The following is a 21051-nucleotide window of genomic DNA, read 5'->3' on the forward strand; positions in this document are numbered from 1 at the left end:
TGTGTTTTGATTTCCCGTTTAGATTTTCTTTATCATACTTTTATTTTGAGAACAAACTCACTTTTAGAAGGGTTGGTAATGATATAATCAGTGTATGCAATACTTCTCTCTCAGGATATATTCAAGGCACATTCTTGTTCCTTTAGAAATTATTGATGATTCATCAAACATCAGTTTTTATGTTTCTAGTTGTCTTGTGACTAACATTGTTAAACCCAACACTCCCATTTTCCATGACTTATTCGTTACTTGTATTCTTCCTTGCAACTGTATGTTTGGAGCCAAACAATTTCCTCTATCGTTGAGCCGTAAGCAGTGGAATAGGCAACTCAACTCAACATGTGTTGTAGGTGGATCAACTGAGATAAATTTTCTTGACACTGTTGACATGTCCACTTTTTCATGGGAGATCACAAGGTTTTGCATATATGACCATAAAGATCTTGCTGAGACAATTTATTCACCCATTTCATGTTGGAAATTGTCTTGGCAATGCACTGGTTATTACTAAAGTTGACAACTATGAGATCCACCTAGCTGTGTTGTCAACCGAGAAGTATGAAATAAAAGAAAATTGGGATATGCTAAAAGCTTCTTTTGCTAAAAATGCCATTGAAATTTTGAAGGATGGATTGGCTTCACAACATTGTAGGTCAAGGGTTTAATTAGTATACTTCATCGGATAACAACTCATAGGTTTTAATATTCATTACACATTATTGGATGCATGTGTAAAATAATTATACAATGACAAAGTATACTAATTAAACTCTTGACATAATTTTCAATACATAATTTTTACTAATGAAATCCTTAACATGTGCCCGCATGTTAACATTTCCCATGCGATTAACCATGTAACAATTCATTCATGGAAGTTACATCTATGTCGCAATATTACTCTTGAAGTTTACCTTGTGCATTACATAACTTAAAAATGCACATTATCTTGATTGTAATGCTTAATGTTATAAAAACCAGTATGATTAAACAATTTATTACCTAATATCATGTCCATGCTATTGTTGATCAGTGCTAAGTTTTTTCGCCTTTTATGTTCCTTTTTATGATTTAGTCTCTAATATCTAATAACATAAATTAAATTGACGAATTGTTTATGTTTAAAGTATTACAAAACTGAAAAACTACTCCACATATGTTTAAAGATTAAATTGAGAGTTTATACATTAATGGCGAAATGGCATCAAACTTATCCACCGGCTACATGGACTTTAAATTTGAAGGGTAGAAAGTTGGAGTTCAATCCCAATAACTGAGCTTAAGTTATTCAACACATGAATATAATAGCATCATGCATAAAATATACTCAGTGGATAAAGTTTACTTTTACTCCTTTCTTCTTTTTGTGTGTATGTTTGTGTAATCCACCTGCTCAGTATTTCACTTATCCCCACTCATGTCGCCATTGGAACAAAACTGAGAAAGCACATACCCAGCACAACTTTAATCATCTCAAAATCCGATCAAAACAAAACTGCCTAAAGTTTGCTTCCGGGGACAGTGATACAATTAAATCTAGGAAACTTAAGCTGAACTTCAAATTTTCAAGCATTTGATAGCAGAAATACAGGTGTATAAAATGAGTCCGGGGGAACCATGATGCAATCACGAACTGGCATCTGCAGCAGCCTTTTTCTCCTTCTGTTTCTCCCTCTTTTTCTTGTTTCGTAAAGCATTCTTGCTCAATGACCTAAAATAATCAACCATTGGCATTTCAAAACAGAATATAAATCATAAGAAACTTAAAACAAAGAAAGGGAGGGAAAGGTACTTACTCAGCCGAGCTCTCTCCTAACAACTGCAAATACAAATCATTTTGGCATCATTAGAACATTAACTAAATGCAAACTCATCCAAGAATTCTAGGGAAGATACTTAAAAATGTATGTATCTGATCACATTTACCACTATTAAGAGTAGAACTTCTTCATAACTATATTCAAGTTATGCCATGCAAACTTATTGCTGAAGTTTATATTGATAATTTTGAATAGAAACAACAATTAATAGGTCATTGGTTCTGTAAATGTGTACCTCTGCCTGAATAGCAGCTGCAGTCTTAGCATGTGGTGGACGATATGCAGCAGGTTTTTGTGCAGTTGGGTTGGCAGAAGAGGCTTTGGTAGAAACTTGGGTTGGTTTTGGTCCTTGACCTGCAAAAAGTTCACGGTATTCAAACTTCATAGAACAAAATATAAAACCCGTCACAAAAAGAAATATTAGAATAAGCATGGTAAAGAACCTGATGGTTTTTTATCTTCAAGTTTTATCGAGTCTAGAGACTTGATTAGTTCAGTGATGTCACCAAACTTACTTGGTGACTCTGGTTTCCAATCAGCCTGCAAAAAGTTTACACACAATTCAATGACATCTGCGAAAAGGATATACAAAAACAATAATTAGCAAGAGTTCGAGATACTACTGACCTGGTATAACTTGTCAAACATCTGCTTGAAGTACAATGACCCATTGTAGTGAAAAATCTTGATCCTTCAATGGAAAAAGAACAAAATAAAATGAAAAATGCTTTCTTAGTGGATGAAATTGTATGACCATCCGCAAAATATTCTCCCATAGCATGTTTTCTGATTCATCTATCACCTCATAAATGTCATCAAATTAATTACTTTTCATAATTGTTGAATGAGATGATTTGAATTGCTTGAGAGAAATTACTCTCAGCCAAGTTATATATAACCAAGTGATTGCAATCAAATCTAAAATTAAATCCCTTGGTTACAGGGAGAAAAGCCAACAAACATTATCAAGCGATATTTGCTCAACATAATTTAAATCTAATAATATTTTAACATTAATAAAATCTATTGATCTATGGAAGAAAATAAAAGCAGCCTTTTGGATGACATCTTACATTAACAACAAAATCAAAGTGCCCATGGATAAAGATAAACAATTGAATATTTTCAGGCAATGAGTACATCATACCCATTATCAACTTGAAGCCTTGGAGCTGTGGTTGCTGTCATGAAATAGCACCCATCTGGAGACCATTCACTTGACACAGACCATTCAGCCTTGGTTGATGCAAGCTGTTTCCTTTCTACGTAATCCCAAAATACCTAGAACAACATAATGAAAAATACATGAATTCCTTATACGAAGTAAATGTTTGCAATTGTGCATGCATTTGAGCTTGTGTCATTTGAAAATACATCAGATACTTGCCAGAAATAAAAACTTCAGTTATTGATCTTTCAAACTTTTTTTTAATGTTGAAAATAACGTTTATGGTCACCATGAGAATTGCTTATGATATTCACATAACTATAATTCAACATTCTCGTACTGAATCAATCTGATAAAAGTGATGGTAAATCATAACTTTATTTTCTATCGGGGTTAAGTGTTACCAGTAGTCCTAGTTTAGCCAATCAAGCACAAAATATCTTCCACCAAAAAGGAAAAAACAATGAAAACATAATAATTTAATCAGTCGGGAGAACATACCATATCACCAGGCAAGTTACCGAAGCCAGCCAAACATAAAACTGCAAACAGTCAAGGGCACAAAATACAATAATGTTTTTACTTTTAGCCAGATTTAGATACTTTATATCAAAACAATAATGAACCTCTTCAAAGTTCCAATCCTTGCGCATAACCCTCAAGGGTCCTTCTTAGATTTAAAAGAGAGAGAGAGAGAGAGAAAAAGAAAGATCATGGGCAAAGCATATAAAATTTTGTTTGCCAAGTACAACGAATGCCAAATCATCAGCTGAGGATACATTTCCCTTTTGGGTTCCATCTAATAGTGTTGTAAGGACCAGTTCCAAGCTCCAGTAGAGGTCTGCACTTCTTGTCAAACAGAGTTGCTTTAGCAGGCATAACTAAAACATGTTAAGGAAAAGAAACATCCAACGAATGAAAAATAAGGATTAAAGGAATGCGAAAACAGAATAAATAACATTTAACTTCTTACAACTGTAAAATTTACTATTAATAAAAAACTATGCAGGGAATATCTAGTCCAGTTGGGTATCGTTATGGCTTTTGAAATCATATACACGAAGGGTCAAGTTTTTTAATACATACAGAAGAACAAAAGAACCAGCTCTACTGTTATTTTCAAAGAGTTTCGTGATATAAGTCTAAAACTTTCCCAAAAAACAATAAAGTGATCTTGCGAAAATTGGTTCATAACTTTACCATAAGTCCTGCTTTCGAATAATAATCAAACCAAGCCATCTTCAGAAAATATCAAAATTCATATTGAACATATCACATAGAAAAGGATACACCCATACACAACAGCAAACTCTAAGCCTGAATTTGACCATTGAGCATCATGAATAGGCCCCTCTTTCCCTGCCAAGTATTTAAAACACAATTGTTATACTCATTGTGGATTTTCTACAGCCAATCATCAGTTCTTCTTTAAATAATAACAATAAGAACATACGAAGAGGCACTAATCCTTCATGCACCCCATCTGTTGTCAGGTAGTATAACTTTGATTCTCCATAGTAACTCTGATTTGTTTTATCAACATCTGACTGCACCACAATTAGAAGTCCAGTTGAACCATGATTCCATTTAAGTTGGGTTGTCGAACATCGGAAAAAGCTCCGTCGAGCCAAAGGTTGACTTTGGGAAGCATCTCCACAAGCAAATAACTGTACACTAGCAGGAACCCCCTACAACGGTTCATGGAATTTTATACATTAGAAACCTAAATAACAGCATACCAAGGAACAATAGTACCAATTCCTTGTTTGTTTGGTCACGAAAAGTTAGCTAAGTCTCCATAATTGTTGAGGTGCACAAACCTTGGATTCCGGAACAAATGCAGCTACATGAGAAGCAGGTGAAATAGAAAGCTCAGCGGAAGCAACTCCTGGAACTCTTAACCGGCAAACAACTCCTTTAGAAAAATCCCCAGTGTCGAAAAATTGCACCTCATTAGTTGGCACGCGGCATGAGATAGCTTCATCAGAACTGAATTGAATTGCCGGCCTGAACAACAGATATATTGACAATTAAAACATAAGTCATGGTGAGAATGTTAGGACCTGGTTGGTTTGAGAAAACATCTTCTATTTTCATTTCTTGCTTATACTTTTAATTGCAAGTTTTCACCGTTTCATTGACAAATCATCGAAAACAAGAAGCAAAGTCAAAACATACATACAGTTTTGCAAAACATGAAATAAAAACAAAACAAAACATGTATTCTCAAACTAAATAGTCTTTTAGTCTTACGCATTTGCGAACAAATCATATATCAATGTTGCATACAACAACGAAACCCAACCAAGTCTTATCCCACTAAGTGGCGTCGGCTACATGGATCAAATTACGCCATAATGTTCTATCATGATTCATAAATAAACCATATTTTGATCTAACTCGTTAATCTCTAGATCTTTTTAAATAGTTTCTCGTATAGTTTTTCGAGGTTTCCCTCAGCCGCTAGTGATATGACTATCCTCCCTCTGATCTTACTCTTCTTACTAGATAATCTACATGTCTTCTCTAAACATGCCCAAACCACCTAAGCCTGTTTTCCCCAATCTTTTCTACTATAGGTGCTACCTCAGCTCTGTGTCTAATGTTGTCATTTCTAATCCTATCATGTCTAGTCTTATCACATATCCAACACAACATCCTCATCTCCGGTCTTAAAAATTATCCCTTCAACTTGAGCAGTATTTTCGTATCATGATGCTAAATTCATAGTTTTTTTTTCCATAATTCAACAATACATACCAATTGGCCCTTGTCATATTCTTCTGAGAATGTTGGTAAATAGAATCACCAGTCTGAATCTTCCATAACGTGACATTCTTATCTTGCGGCCCGGAAGGTTTTTGGAATGTTTGCAAATAAGTTCCGCGAGGCGACAAAACAGAAGCGACAAGATTAGGAACTTGAAAAGACCTAGTCTCTTTAGTAGTGTTACAATCATATATAGTAATGACAGAATTGGATTTGACCACCATAAGCAAAGATCCATCATCACTGAATTTAGCATTCAAGCAACCAACTTTATCAAGTTTGATATTCGGCTGACCGTTCTGGAATGGAGGGCCGGTCCATAGTGAGCATTCTTCCGGCCGTCGAACTAAAACAGAAGCACAAAATAAAAATAAAAAAAGACTGTTACAAAAACATACATAGATAGGAATGAAATTTGAATTTAGTTGATACCTACCTAATATCTCAAGAGATGCCATTAGAGAGAATACTGAACTGAACTGAAAAATAAAGTGGTTAATGTCAAAATTATTATAATTTCTAAGCTCAAAAGGAATGGAAGGAAAATAGAAAAAGGAAACGAAAACAAAACAAAACATTGAGTGGGGCACGGCACAGAATCACATGAGAATCAAAAGGTTTGGAAATGAATTTTTACCTACCAAGTCAGATGATTCTTTGAGCGAGTAGGATGTGTCTCTGATCAACACCTTCCCACTTTAAAAAACCACAAATCCTTCAAATGGATTTTGAGAAATGAATTTTTTTTATGATGAGTTTTGTTTTGTTTCATTGGTTAACTTAATTGTTGATGTTTTGGGTTTATATGAGTATAGTGTTTTGAAGATGATGAAGACAAGAAGAGCGAAGAAGATGGTATGGACTTCACTCACGTGCTCCTCTCTCTTATTTTTTCCTTTTTTTTTTGGTTGTTAATTTTGGAAATACACGTGTGGCAATTAGTTTAATTCAAATTCAAAAATAAATAGGTGGCATCCTTGTCACTTAAGTTTGCTAAAAAAAAAAAATCCTTATCACTTAAGTGACGCGCCACCTAGACTTTGACTTGGTCAAAATCAGCGTTTTGTAGTAGGGACTAAAATCGCAACTTTTTGAAACATTGAGGAGAAAAAGTGCATTTAAGCAAATTATATATGTGCATAGTTTCATTAGTATGTCCAAACTACTCGCCACCAGATCACAATCAGAGTTGTAGATTAGAGTGTAGTTTGTCATTGTTGAATAGTTTGTCATTGTTGAAATGATATATTGATCATGTCCTAGTTGTATCTATGGTTTTGGGAAAACATTTTATTTATGTCAAAATTATCAGTAAAGTTATTTGTGTCACTATTACCAAATTCAAAGTGGTTGTTACATATAATATGCAGAAATTTCTCAATTGTCCCACGCTAAAACTGGCCGAACTTTATAGGTTTCTCAAATTTTCTTGAAGCTCTTGCATGTTATTTGCCCTTCTTTTGCCACCACAAGCGCATAGTTTTTTCTTTTTTAATCACAAATTAATAATTAATTATTAGATTGATTTTTCTCTTTTGTCCAGGTTTGAAACCAAGACCTCAATCTCCTTACCCCTGCACTTAAACTAGGTGAACTATCCAACCCCTAGCGCAAAGTTAACCTTACCTACCCACAATGCCAAATGGCTCTTTATCCTTTATGAATGATACTAACTCAATGTTATAATACACGATTGAATAAGGAGGAACGAACCACTTGCCATTACAGCACTATCAAGCACATTAATCACTTCCTCCTCATGTGTTCTGAATTCAAACAGCTCCACTCAGGGACGGATGTATGTTCATCCATGTGTGGGCTTATGCTTACACTAAATTTTTAGAAACTATTATTTTTAGTAGTATAATGTATCAATAGTTGACATTTTGATCACATGGCCCACACCTATCACAAATTATTTCTCTTTTGGCCCACACATATCATCATATATCTCAAATTCTTTCTTGATAGTATGAATATTGTCAAGAATCGGATGCGAAATCGAATGAGAGATAATCGGTTAAATGATTGTTTAGTTATTTATATAGAGAAAAATATTTTTATTGATTTTCAAAATAAGAAAACCATTCAAAATTTCCATAATATGAAAAATTGTAGAGGACAATTATTGATCGTACATGACCAGAAGGTGACTGCCGGTGCTCTGGATGCTGTGGTTGCTACGGTGGTAGAATGTGTTGGAATGCTTGTTGGAGCGGATGGGGGGTGTGTACCTGCAGGCACTACGACGCTCAAGTCAGTAGAGATTCAGAGAGTGAGGGTTTGAGAAGAAGAAAGAGTTCTACCTTGGGGACTGCATTGAGTCCCCTATTTATAGAGGCGGAGGACTACAGAGCCGTTGAGGAGGCACACCTGGCTCTGGCGGTTACGAAATCGTAGGAAGTGTAACCGCCAGAGAGTTTATTGCGGGAACGTGCAGAATGTGTAAAGAGACGTTGAGGGTTGTTTGGACCGGTCTCATTTGCTTCGTGCACCCCCCTCATGGAGAGAGGGTATGTTGCAAGCAGTGATGCCAAACGTGGAGTTTGGGCTTTGGATTGTATTGGGCCTAAGTTAATGGGCCAAAAATCTTTTGGGTCGGTCCATAACAATTATTAATGCTACAAATTTTTTTATATGGTGCCCCCACTATTCAAAAATCCTGGATCCGTCGCTGGCTCCACTTCATCATGATCCTTTCTTCAAAGATACATTGTCATTTTTCCAGCATACCAATTAGTTTCAATTTCATATAAGTTCCTTCATTGGGAAGCTGTCCTTCTTCTTCCTTTAAGATATTTTTTTATAACCTTTTCGTCATCAGTTACTTTAGAAACAATATTCCAAGAGTTAACTCAAGATCAATCTTCAATGTTGCATCAGGTGGAACTTTCAACTTCATCACCATGAGCTGGCTTTCCATTCTTACCAAAAGCATATTCTGACATCACATACAATGGTTAATATTAATGTTGTACGTAAAGAGAAAAGAAAAATCAAAACAACTCCAAAGTGTTACATAAAAGACTTTGGAGTTTTTTGCTTCATAAATGGTTAATATTGTAAAAATTGTTTTATAGTGTTAAATATTTTTAAGCAATTTATTAAAAAACTACCTTTGACTGTAATCACTTTGTTAAATACTTTTATTAAAAACTTCCTTTGACTACAATCCACTTTATCAAAGAAAACTTTAAATTATGACATCCCGTTGAACATGATAAAATTATGTTTTTCTGAAACACAGTTTTAGGCTTGCTACAAAAAGAAAACCAAACATGCATTTAGATTATGTTCGAATAAACAACTTAATTAACCATTCACAAGTGTTTATCAAATACTAATGTTAATAATTAATTGTTAAATTAATTTTTTTCAATCTTCCGGATTTAAATTCAGGATATCGAACTCTTTATCTCTTAGATCAAACCAGTTGAGTCTGCTCAATCACCATAAAATGTTGAAGTATAAGCTTTTTATATAAAAAATTATTTTAGTATTTCTTAATTAAATTGTCTTCGTGAGCTTAACTTAATTAATAAAAAAAAACATTGTATAATATATGTAGTTCATAATTCAAACACCGGACACCTCACATATTCCCTTTAAAGGAGCATTTATAGTCATTAAAATACTTGACCTCCAAAATAAATTTAAGCCTAAAACATTATGGGTAGATCATAATTAACTCTAAATGCTAGTAGTAAAGTTAAAAATAAACACTCTAAAGAAATGTTTAAAATAATAGCCGACCCAAACAGGCACTTTGTACGGAGTATTGAGCCAATATATTTTTAGCAAATTGGGATATATTTTCATATCAATACTTTTTAGAGTAAACTTCCATCTTTACTATTTCCCAAATTAAAAAAGAATATTATATAAAATATAGAGTAAACTTCCATCTTTACTATTTCCCAAATTAAAAAAGAATATTATATAAAATAAAAAAAGTATATAATATCCTTAAAAAAAGTATATAATAAAAAAATAATATTATATAAATATAATAAAAAGGATATAATTATTTTTTAGAGGAAAAAATATATAATTATTCTCAATCTCTAATAGACATTATGGTGCACTGAGCACTCCATTGCAAACTTGTTGTATTTGGGTTGAATGTTAATGAACCAATTAGAGCATGATGAGTAGATTGGTTTTATTGAGCACCATTTTTTTCTTCATCTTTTTTCTGATAATAATTGATTGGAACACCTACATCAACTGGTTTGATCCTGTAAGTTTGTCTTGTATTCCATCATCTTGATCTTTGTCATTGGATTTAATACTTACATCAATCAATACTACTCTTTTTTTATGCCCACCATTTTTATATCAATGTTTATCTTTATCGATGATGCTCAATATTAGTCTTTTTGTTTTTTAGTAGTACTCCCTCCGGTCCTATTTACAAGAAACAATTTACTTTTTAGATACATTAAATAATTTATGTATTTGGTCTAGGTTCTTGACTAGATACATACACCATCCGGTCACTATTATAAGCAAAAGTTTGCATTTTAGGTTCATTCAATTAATGATGTATATGGTCTTTATTAAAGACCATATACATCATTAATTGAATGAACCTAAAATGCAAACTTTTGCTTATAATAGTGACCGGAGGGTGTACATTATTCAATGTATCTAAAAAGTCAACTTTCTTTTGTAAATAGGACCGAGGGAGTACTTCTTTTATTATTATTATTATTTTTTTTCTAAACAAAATGATGGTAGTATGTCACCCTCAAATAAAGGTTGTGAGGATTGTCTCCCAAATGAGATTTTTTTGTGTACGGGATCAAAAAACAATAATCATTTAATTTTTTGAGGAAATAATAATGTTGAACATGTACTCTTCAACTTGAGCTTAATAAATATAATAAAGTTTAAATGAGTTGGAGTTTGAGAGGTTCATTTTACAGTATGTTCGACATGTTTTATTGATTTCGTGCATAATTGATTTTTCCTCTAAAATTAAAATGATGTTAAGTTAAAATCTGGACTAAATTACAATAACAATTGGAATTCATACTTATAGTTATAAGTGGAGTAGTCGGGGTTTGAACCCCAATCATAACGTCTCACCTGGTAATTTTGGCATAGCTAATATGTTCCTTTTAATTATGCATTTTTTAATATAAGTGTAAAATCATTAAACCTAATTCATTTTGAAATGGAGGGAGGGTGTATTCTATAGTAAATATTAGCTGGATAACACATTCATTTTACTTGTCTTTGATCAGTTCAAAACAAAGAGCACTTCTCCTACCAAAACAACTACAATCATCAATAGACAACAAACACAATTCACACTGAATTGCTTCAATGGAAACCCTACACAAACCTGCCCAAAGGATCATTCCCCAATTCAAACATTTTATCAAGACCAAGATCCATCATCATCTACATCAACATGTCCAGAACACTTCAGATGGATTCATGAAGATTTGGAACCATGGAAGAGTACAGGAATCACAAGGGAAATGGTGGATAGTGGAAAAAACATTTCACAGCTTAGAATTGTGATTAAACACGGAAAAGTTTATGTAGAAACTTATGGAGATTCATTTCAAACAAGGGCTACATTTACTGTATGGGGAATAGTACAACTTTTAAGGTTGTACCCTGGGAGGGTACCAGATTTGGAGCTATTGTTTGAAACTGGTGATAGAACTGTGTTGGATAAACAAAAATTTGAAGGACCAGAAGCTGTGACACCACCACCTATTTTTAGTTATTGTGGACAGAATGATGCTCTTGACATTGTCTTTCCTGATTGGTCCTATTGGGGTTGGTAAGTCTGCTTTATTAAATTACTACTACTTATTGTTGATCTTTGGAATGTTAATAAGTTTGACAAAATCACAATGGCATACACGATTTTGTCGAAGCTTTAAAATGTACATTGATGACGCGTACATCGTGATTATTGTTAAAATCGCTACCATCCAACATGTACTATTCTCATTTGTTGAGATTGTTAATTTGGACAAAATATTTGATTTAAATATATTTTTTCTGATTACAAATATGCCAATATCTAAATTTTACTATTCCTACAAAGTGTTTCTTTGTTTTTAGTCCCTTTAAATAAAAATTTGTTTTGATGTTTGTTGTTTTGTTCTAGTCTCTATAATATTTGTCCTATTGGGGACTAGTTACGTGGATCATATTGATTTTAATCTCTATAATAGATTATATGAGGATTAAAATTGATGTAGTCGCCATTGAAAATTAGACCGGTTGATAAGGAGTTTATGAACCCATAAGGTAATCGATTCAATTCCCGTTGTTGATGTGAATATATTTTTTTTTTAAGAAATCAAACTAACCCACACTCCAAGTCCCAGACCAAACATTACCGGACCAACCCAAACGGGTGATCTGTAAGTGTAAGCGCTCGCGAGTCTTTAAGATCTTATTCAAGCCTAAGTATTTTAAGGATGGAAAATAAAATGTAAAAATTGTAGACATTTATTTTCGCGATGGAAAAAATTAAAGACATGAAAAATAGATAAATTTAAACCAAAAATGCCTATTGTGTTTTTTCTTTCTGATTTCTATCATTTCATTCTTCGTTTGAAACACGACAGAGACAAATACTCAACTTTCTAGTACATAAACCTACCAATTCTGGAAATTGAAGTTTTTGTTTTATTTTGTTTGAATTTGAAGGGCTGAGACAGGAATAAAACCATGGGAGAAAGTGTTGAAGGATATACAAGAAAGCAACAAGAAGATCAAATGGAAGGATAGAATACCCTATGCTTTTTGGAAAGGAAACTTTTTGTCCAACCCAAGGCATGAGCTCAGGAAATGTAATGTCACGGATCAACATGATTGGAATGCTCGTGTATATTCATTGGTAAATAAATATATGATATGTTAAATAAATAAAATTATCAAAATTTGTGAATACTTTATATTAATGAATATTGTTTGTTTTTAGGACTGGAATGAGGAAATTGAACAAGGGTTTAAGCACACAAAACTAGAAGATCAATGTACACACAGGTAATTAAAAAAAATTTCATGCCATTTTTGTAACTTATTGCTATACTTTTTTCATGCTGCATTAGAGAAAATACATGGTTTTTTTTTTATCTCAACTGTTATTCTGAGATCGGAGGGTTTGGATAATACAATAACAAAATTAGTCTAAAATTATCTCTATTGTTAATTAAAGTAAATGATTGAGATCGAAAATTGAAGATGGAGTTACTACACCAAATCAAAATCTAATTTATTTCTTTCTTTTAGATTTGTGACTCAATAAATTGCTACATTTCTTGTGTTTCTTTTTTGTGTGAAGGTACAAGATATATGTGGAAGGGATATCATGGTCTGTGAGTGAAAAATATATACTAGCATGTGACTCAATGACCTTGTTCATAAAGCCAAGATTTTATGATTTCTTTACAAGAAGTCTTGTACCTTATAAGCACTACTGGCCCATCAACGAGCAAAACATGTGTAAAGATATTAAGTATGCTATAGATTGGGGCAATACTCATCCAGAGAAGGTAATCCATGTATTCCTTTCCCATAATACTATAGTAGTTGCTGTTATAAAATCTCAATATATGCTTTAGAAGTATAGTTCAAACGATAAAAGATTGGACAGACATTTGATATTTTGGGACTCGAGTTTTAACTTTCGATTTCTCCCTTCTCTACATTTTGTATGTGTGTGAAATTCACCACTAGACTCTTTGAAACCAAGAAAATGTCAATATATGATATTTTTGGACAAATTACACTTTCCGTCTTTGACACTTAAGAGAAGATTAAATTACACTTTTCTCTCCATTTTTGTTAAAATTTAGGGTGTAAATATTCATGAGTAAATTACAACTATCTCTCAAATAATTTGTTTTCTCTCTTTACAATATTTAGAATCACCACTACAAATAACCGTGAATATTTTACTATTAATATTAACAATTTGAAAGATAAAATAAAGTTCTAAATACCTACCTATTTTATCTGTGTGAAACAATGTTCAAAATCCATATTTTATCTGTTTTGATAGTAGGAGTTCAAAACTATATGTTATTCAATTCATGCTAGAAAATAGAGGACATTATGTGTACAAATTTTTTGATAAAATAGTCAGCTCTTGAAACTGTGACAAAATCAATATTTGAAGAAAATCCCATTAATTTTCTTCATAATAATTATTTAATCGTGGCTGAGTTTTTTTAATGCATAATTGAACAGGCAGAAGAGATTGGCAGAGAAGGTACAAGGTTCGTTGAAGAGAACGTAAATATGAAATTGGTGTATGATTATATGTTTCATCTATTGACTGAATATGCAAAGCTCATGAGATTTGAACCAATCATACCTGCAGAAGCTATTGAGGTTTGTACTGAAAATGTGGCATGTTCACTGGATGGTATATGGAGGGAATTTATGGTTGAGTCCATGGTTAAGTCCCCAAGTGACACACCTCCATGTACAATGTTTTCTCCTTATCTATGGTGATATCAAATAAGTTATGAAAGGTAATTATATTTTATGAACAGATTATATTGTGGCCTTTTTTAAACAAGAAGATATAACATTATATTTTATAACAAATGCTCAATAATAAGATATGAGTTGTGTCATTACCAATTAAACCAAATATTTGTTGGTATTTATTATTTCTTTTATTTATGAGAAGTTTTGACTTAGTCATTTGGGTAGATTTCTAGACTTGACTTATCTTCTTTTCTCATTTATGATCTTACCTATATTTTGGCACTATGATTAATATATGCTATTCAGGCACAATTTTATTATGAGGTGCAATTCTTATATTTATACACAAGTAAATTAGATACACTTATTCAACATCTTATTTTTTATTTATCTCTATGTTTTCTATCATATTAGCGACTATCTCTCTCTTTTCCATCATATTAGCAACATATCTCATCTATTACACCATTCTTTGTATCTCTTTTTCTCTCAAGATATCAACAAATATTTGGGTGTCTAACAATTTTTTTCTTTGAGGTATATTTCATCCATTTGTAGTAAAATATAAACAAAAATACATCTATCTTGTCCAAATTTAAGCGATATACATATACTTTTTTGCTTGTATCATGTCAAGGAAGGAGTATTGGCGAATCCCTCTCAAAGTTATCCAGCTTAATTAATTCATTTCCATAAGATATTTATGTCAAATTAATTCATGTACAAATTTTAAAAATGAATTATACCTAGCCTTATGTTAGAACAAAAAAAATGGGTTTTAACGAAAACTGATAAATAGAATGCACACAAGAACACAAGCAATTGATGATAAAGTTCAATCAATTGACACTCTTGAAAAAAAAAATCAGTCAATTGTGCCTATAGACTCTATTACGTTTTTTTTTAATTGAGACTATACTCTATTACGTTATGCTCGAGCCACTACAAGAATTTTGGGTTTTACTGGGGGAAATAAACCCTCAATAATGCAATATATCCCTCAATAACACACATTAGTGGCGGATTAGTGTCCCTCAGTAATACTGACGTCGGTAATGTTACTGACGGAATTTTCCCTCAGTAATGAAGAGGCAGTTCTGACAAAGCATTACTGAGGGATTATTCCCTCAGTAATATTCCGCCAGTAATTACTGACAGAATAAATCTCTCAGTAATGCACCATCAGATGTGTCCCAACATTAGTGACGGATAAAAATCCGCCAGTAATGTTTATGCAAATTTACATTACTGTCGGAAATTTCCGCCAGTAATGTACTTCAACATGTTTTTTTTTTTGTGATCCTTTCCAATTTTTTTATTTTAATAAAAGAAATAAAATTAATTAGACACAAATAAATTAAAGAAATAAATTTAATTTAATAAGACAAATTAATTAAATGACATATAATCATAATATTCTTACAATCTATAAATAGTTTTTGTACAAAATCATAACGGAAATGATAGAGGCATATTTACTACTAGCTATTTAGATGGAGCGCCAAGAGGTGGACGCGGTGGTAATGATAGAAACACCACAACAGTGGGCTTTGGAGGTGGGGGAGGCAGAGAGGCAGGTAAAATAACACCATCAGCTGAACTAGCACAAAGTAGTGGTGGTGGTGGGGGATTAACTTTCTCTTATTCTTCTTCTTCTGCACTTGTTCTCCTTCGAGGTGGCCCCAAATGACGTCTTAAAAGACATCCAAGGATTTGTAAACTACACAAACAAATTGGGCATAAATTTGACTTGAAAATAGCACTAAATTTTTCACCTGAACATAATAAGGGGCACACCCTTCTCCCGCCTTTTCACGTCATGTTCCTGTCCAAAAGGTATCAGATTTAGATCATCGATAGAAACTAATAAAATCATACATACAGTTGATTGCAGTGTTCAAATTCAAATAGGTGCCTCTCTTGGTTGGAAAAACAACTTTAAAGGAAAAAGAAAAAGAGGATGGAAAATAAAGAGTACTTATGATTGCTGGGAAATTTGCAAAGCTCTGACCCTTGCAGTTAGTTCACTAACTTGGATCAACAAGCGTTCTGGATTGCAAAAGAAGTCTACAAAAACGCGTCGTTGAAGTTCATATTCTTGTTGATGGTGTTTTATAATCTGGATGACAGTGTAAATCAAGCTTCAGTTAACATATATGAAAATGTTCAGAATCTTTGTAAATTATGTGGGGGTGTCGATTGTAAAATATATATAAAAGCAATGCATACACAAATCATTTAATATTTACAAGAACCAGATTAATTAGAAGCAACCAAATAAACAGTACTTTCGAGAAATCATCAACACAGGGAAATTATTGATTAGACAACATGATGAAAGGCTCAGATTTTCAAACCCACAAATGATGAAAGCGATGTTAGTAAAAAGCAGCCACAACAGAGCCACATTACCTCATTTTTCTTGACATGCTCTAGAGTCACCTCTTCCACGGCAAGAGAGAGCTTTGTGTTGATCTTTTCCATCTCATCGAGCTCTTTTTACTAACACCGCAATCAACTGTATGCATTACAACCTATGACTATAAAAGAGCAATCTTTTTACATTGGACCAAGAACATACCAATAATACTATCACTTACAGATTATGATAAACCAAATAGGTGCCTTCAGCTACTATTCGTGAAACTTTCAGCTACTATGTCTTAGTTTCTTCGAGGTCGCCTCATTTGACCAAGAACCCAAATGTACACAGAGATTATGAAGAACATCAGTTATGTTCTCATACTATTTGTGTGTGTGAAAATAAAACACCCCTGCTGTCAAAACAAAACACAACACACACCAGTAGCAAAAACAGGCACAAAACAAATCACTGCACCACCTGGCACAAACCAGCGCAACACTCCAATAAGGTTATTGCTAACTAAAATCAACACATGTAACAACAAACAAAAAGGTTAAATCAATTAGGGTTTCAATTATCATTCTATTGCATGTAAATTTCCTTTTGCTATGATTAGAACCTAATATGAGAAACTCACCTCAATTGGTATAGATCCCTCAAGATTTTGATGGAGTGGTTGGGTTCACCAAGCTCTAAACCTTCATTCTTCTGCCCTTTAGTACCTCTTCAACACGAGCCCATCATCTTCTTCCTCGGGTAATAGGCGGAGGAACAAATGAGCAAACCTAGATGATGGGGAAACGAGAACGATTAAGAAAATGAGATGAAAGCAAAATGAGAGGTATAAATGAGCAAACCTAGAAAATGAGATGAAATACGATCACTTGAATCTATCTCCAGAACAAAACCATGTCACTTGCAATGCATTTAATTTAAATCTACTGAATCTGTTGAAACTAATAAGTGCAATAAGCTTTGGAGAAAATCAAAACTATGCTACTAAAAATGCCTCCTCTAAACCCCTCTGAAATCAATTCAGCCAAAGCTTCTTCCACAGAATCATGAATACACAAATTATCACGATTTAGCTTGTGTTTTTTTCCCCTCATCACAATATACCAGCATAAATTGAAGGTTCATGTGCTAGTTTAACTCATTGTATACGAGTTCAAGTCCTATTGACGGTTTCCATAATCGAAGAAGGTCAAAATGTAAGCTAGTTCCATCAATTTTCATAAATCAATCTCGAATTTGAAGCATAAGAATGAGTAAAAAAAAGCTTGAATTGAAGTGAAAAACCCTAAGATGAAAGTGAGGAATTAACGCACCTTTTCGTTTTTGAAGCGAGTACGAATATTGCCGAGTTCTTTATCAACACGAAGACGCTCTTGTTCTTTGTTCTGGCAATTGCGTATGTCGCTTATAAACACGGAGAGTCCTCTCATACCCGACATCGCCATCGCCGATGCCGAAACCTTCTTCTAGATCCAAAAAAATGAAATTCGATTGGGAAAAAGAGAGAGGAACGACTGAGATGTTTGAATGGAAACCCAGATGAGTGAATGCGTGTGGTTTTAGTTTCTACTTGTTTTCATTTTCTTATTTTGTTTTTTTTTAATTATAAGTTGAATTAATTGGGCTATTGGCGGAAATAAAGGGGTAGTGACAGATTTTTTAATCTGGCAGCATGTTCAAGATCAATACTGGTGAAAAAATCTGCCACTAATACAAGACAGTTTGGTCATTAGCAGTACTGAGGGATTTATCGGTCAGTAAAGTAATTTTTGGAATTATTGAGGGTTTATTCCGCCATTAATATTATTGAGGGTTTTTTTGTGTATTATTGAGGCTTTAAACCGTCAGTAATTACTGGGGGTCTAAATCCCTCAGTAATGCAATTTTGAATTGGTTAGTAAATTGGAGAATTCTTGTAGTGAGCAATGTTCACTTATCAACAATTTTTTTGTGTACACTTTGATATATTACGGGACTCGACAAAATCAATAGCAAGAAATTGGACCAAAATAGAAATTATTGTCATCACTAAACCATGAGACAATTTTTTTATCTAGAGGACATATTATCAAAAATACTAAAATATGTTTTTTCATTTATTTTCAAACATAAAAAAAATATTATTTCTCTATGGTACAATTATGCCTTATCATGTTCTTACTTCTTATCTAACTAGTACTTACTAATTAGCGAATCAAACGCTTCATAAAATTTCTACTCTTGTCAAAAAAATGCTAAAACGTTTAGCCAATTTTGTGTTGTTGTGTAAGACACAACCACAAATTGTAACACTTATAATATAGAGAATGAGTTGACTATAAAGTTTATAATATTTTTCTACCCATATGCATGATTGGTGCAATAATTGAATAAAAAGGCTAATTAAACTTTCAAGATAGGAACATGACGACTTGCAAATATTTTTGTGCAAGTCTTTGTTTAGGACAAAATATCCCTCAACCTTGATCTTCAAATGTAACTGTCAATGAAAATGATCACGAGTTTTTTAAGATTGTTAGAAGGAAACTAACATGCATATATGTTGATTATTTTATTACTTTTCTTCCGAAGACTATAAATTTATCAGTTTTGTGTAGGCAAAAAAAGACAAGGAGGAGGGTGTTGGATGAGTTCATTGACTTTTCAGATAACTTGACTAAAATTTGTTACCTAACTTTATTTGCATTATACCTAGTTTTGTAAATTTAGATTTAGGAAACGATATTTAATTTTTCTAATATTTATAACGTCGTGACTATCCACGATATATTTCTAAATAAATTAAAAGAAGAGGGAAGACTTGAGCTGTTTTTTTTTTTAAGGAAGAAGAAGACTTGAGCTGTTATAATGTGTTGAGGATTCGATGAGAAAACTCACACCAATAACAACTTGATGTGTGGAGCAAGAGATAATTAAGCAATCAAAATCAAAGTGTATGGAACAATTAACACAAGTCAAAAGTAAGAAACAACAGTGAGAGAAAAAAAAGGAAGAGAGAACACAAAGAATTTGTTGATCCAGTTCGGTCCAAATTGACCTAGTCTGGGGGAGAGAGAGCAGCCCTCCGTTCCACTATATGATGAGTAACGTTACAAAGAGGTATTGAGTTACAAGAATCAGTCTCCCGCCTAATTCTACCCAAGTCCCAGCCTCTTCCCGTAACCAAGAGACTCAATCCTAATAGTGTTTCCCAAGGTGAATCAACCCACAAACCCTAGTTTTGTTGCCAAGAGACAAACTCTATACAAACCCTAGTTTTGTTGTTGCCTTTCTAAACCCTTGTTTCAGCCCCACTATCTCTCTTAAAATAGTCTGATATAAGGCCTATATTTATAGTAAAAGTTTTGCTTAAAATTTGGAACAAATCTGCACCAGAAAATACGTTTCTGTTATTCGCTGCCAGCACACCATCGTGCCACGTTGCGACCCCATCGTGGCACGAAAAATCCAGTGACTTGCCTCACGAAATTCTTCAACCATCGTGGCACGTTGCTTCTCCATCGTGGCACGTTGCTTCTGCAGAATCCTGATTTTAAGTTAACTCTTACAATTCTCCACCTTGACTTCAAATCAGTGATGATACCAAACCATCAACCACCTTGCTGCTCTTTCCCTTGTTCCCACTACACCAAGTAGCTCCACAAGTTTAAACCCTAACTTCTTCAATCATCGGAATGCCTTCCGCCCCTTTGAAGATCCTTGTGTCCAAACTACTCAAGGAATTTTAGGTAGTTCCACAAGTACACACCTTAACCTCTTCAGCCATCGGAATGTCTTTCGCCTTCTCGAAGATCCTTGTATCCAAACTACACTAGGAATTTCAGGTAGTTCTACAAGACTACACCATACCTCTTCAATACGAGACATCTCCCGCATCCTTGAAGATCACCTTGCATCCAATCACCCTTGGACTTTTAGGGTAATTCCACAAGCCGTGCTATACATTCTTCAACCTCCGGAATGCCTTCCGTCTTCATAAAGAAATCCCTTGCTCACCACTAGAGCATAGCACCCAAGGTCCTCCATAGTCGTACCACTCCCGGTGTGTTCAACTCCACCTAAAGCTGAGCTTCCAACCTCTCAACTAGCAAATGAGTACATCCCACTATGTCTTCAACCTTGAACCTCCACCTCAACCGGTAGATCATGAGTATTCTTACCACCGCCTCTCCAGGCTGATGTTGAGTGTTTAACGTCTCTCCAGACGACCACCGCTCTACCAGGCATCACCCCCAAGGTGAGAAACATCACCTTCATCCTCCAAACAGCACACCATCAAAGCACCTGCATCCTCATAACCCTCAGAGACAATTTGTACGGAATTACCATTAATCTCCGGACAATCCTTCTTGAAGTGACCCATCTTGTTACACTTAAAGCATTTAAACTTTGTCTTGTTACTACTCTTTCCCTGGTTACCTCTACCTCCACCATTCCCTCTT

At 33.7% G+C, this 21051-nt stretch overlaps 2 protein-coding genes and 1 long non-coding RNA gene across 6 annotated transcripts; 1 reads left to right on the forward strand and 2 right to left on the reverse strand.

Annotated features, from left to right (window-relative positions):
* Positions 1-1084: 1084 nt before the first annotated feature.
* On the reverse strand, positions 1085-6614 carry LOC146908649 (eukaryotic translation initiation factor 2A-like). Of its 4 annotated transcripts, none has more exons than XM_085730555.1 (14): positions 6399-6614; positions 6194-6231; positions 5749-6103; positions 4809-4995; positions 4442-4676; positions 4279-4347; positions 3768-3869; positions 3490-3530; positions 2968-3101; positions 2448-2511; positions 2264-2360; positions 2056-2174; positions 1797-1819; positions 1085-1711 (listed from the first exon to the last, which is right to left on the reverse strand). In XM_085730555.1, exons 2-14 carry the CDS (start codon positions 6213-6215, stop codon positions 1627-1629), a joined length of 1533 nt encoding a protein of 510 aa, XP_085586681.1. In that variant the 5' UTR covers positions 6216-6231; positions 6399-6614; the 3' UTR covers positions 1085-1626. The 4 variants fall into 4 exon arrangements, with proteins under 4 accessions (XP_085586681.1, XP_085586680.1, XP_085586683.1 ...); XM_085730554.1 differs by having other exon boundaries at positions 6194-6236; XM_085730557.1 differs by having other exon boundaries at positions 6395-6614.
* A 3169-nt stretch (positions 6615-9783) lies between these two features.
* On the forward strand, positions 9784-14541 carry LOC146908650 (uncharacterized). Its single transcript, XM_085724279.1, has 6 exons — positions 9784-9997; positions 11007-11557; positions 12439-12628; positions 12713-12777; positions 13076-13286; positions 13984-14541. The coding sequence occupies exons 1-6, from the start codon at positions 9902-9904 to the stop codon at positions 14248-14250; spliced, it is 1380 nt and encodes a 459-aa protein (XP_085580405.1). The 5' UTR covers positions 9784-9901; the 3' UTR covers positions 14251-14541.
* Positions 14542-15586: 1045 nt separating this feature from the next.
* Positions 15587-18296, reverse strand: LOC146908651 (uncharacterized). Its single transcript, XR_015018006.1, has 5 exons — positions 17923-18296; positions 16830-17379; positions 16642-16731; positions 16208-16348; positions 15587-16054 (listed from the first exon to the last, which is right to left on the reverse strand). It is a non-coding gene; the product is annotated as an uncharacterized LOC146908651 (long non-coding RNA).
* Positions 18297-21051: the final 2755 nt, after the last annotated feature.

Source organism: Medicago sativa, chromosome 7, assembly GCF_051527215.1.
Source record: "Medicago sativa cultivar Bolivia chromosome 7, Bolivia_mono, whole genome shotgun sequence".
Taxonomy (NCBI): domain Eukaryota; kingdom Viridiplantae; phylum Streptophyta; class Magnoliopsida; order Fabales; family Fabaceae; genus Medicago; species Medicago sativa.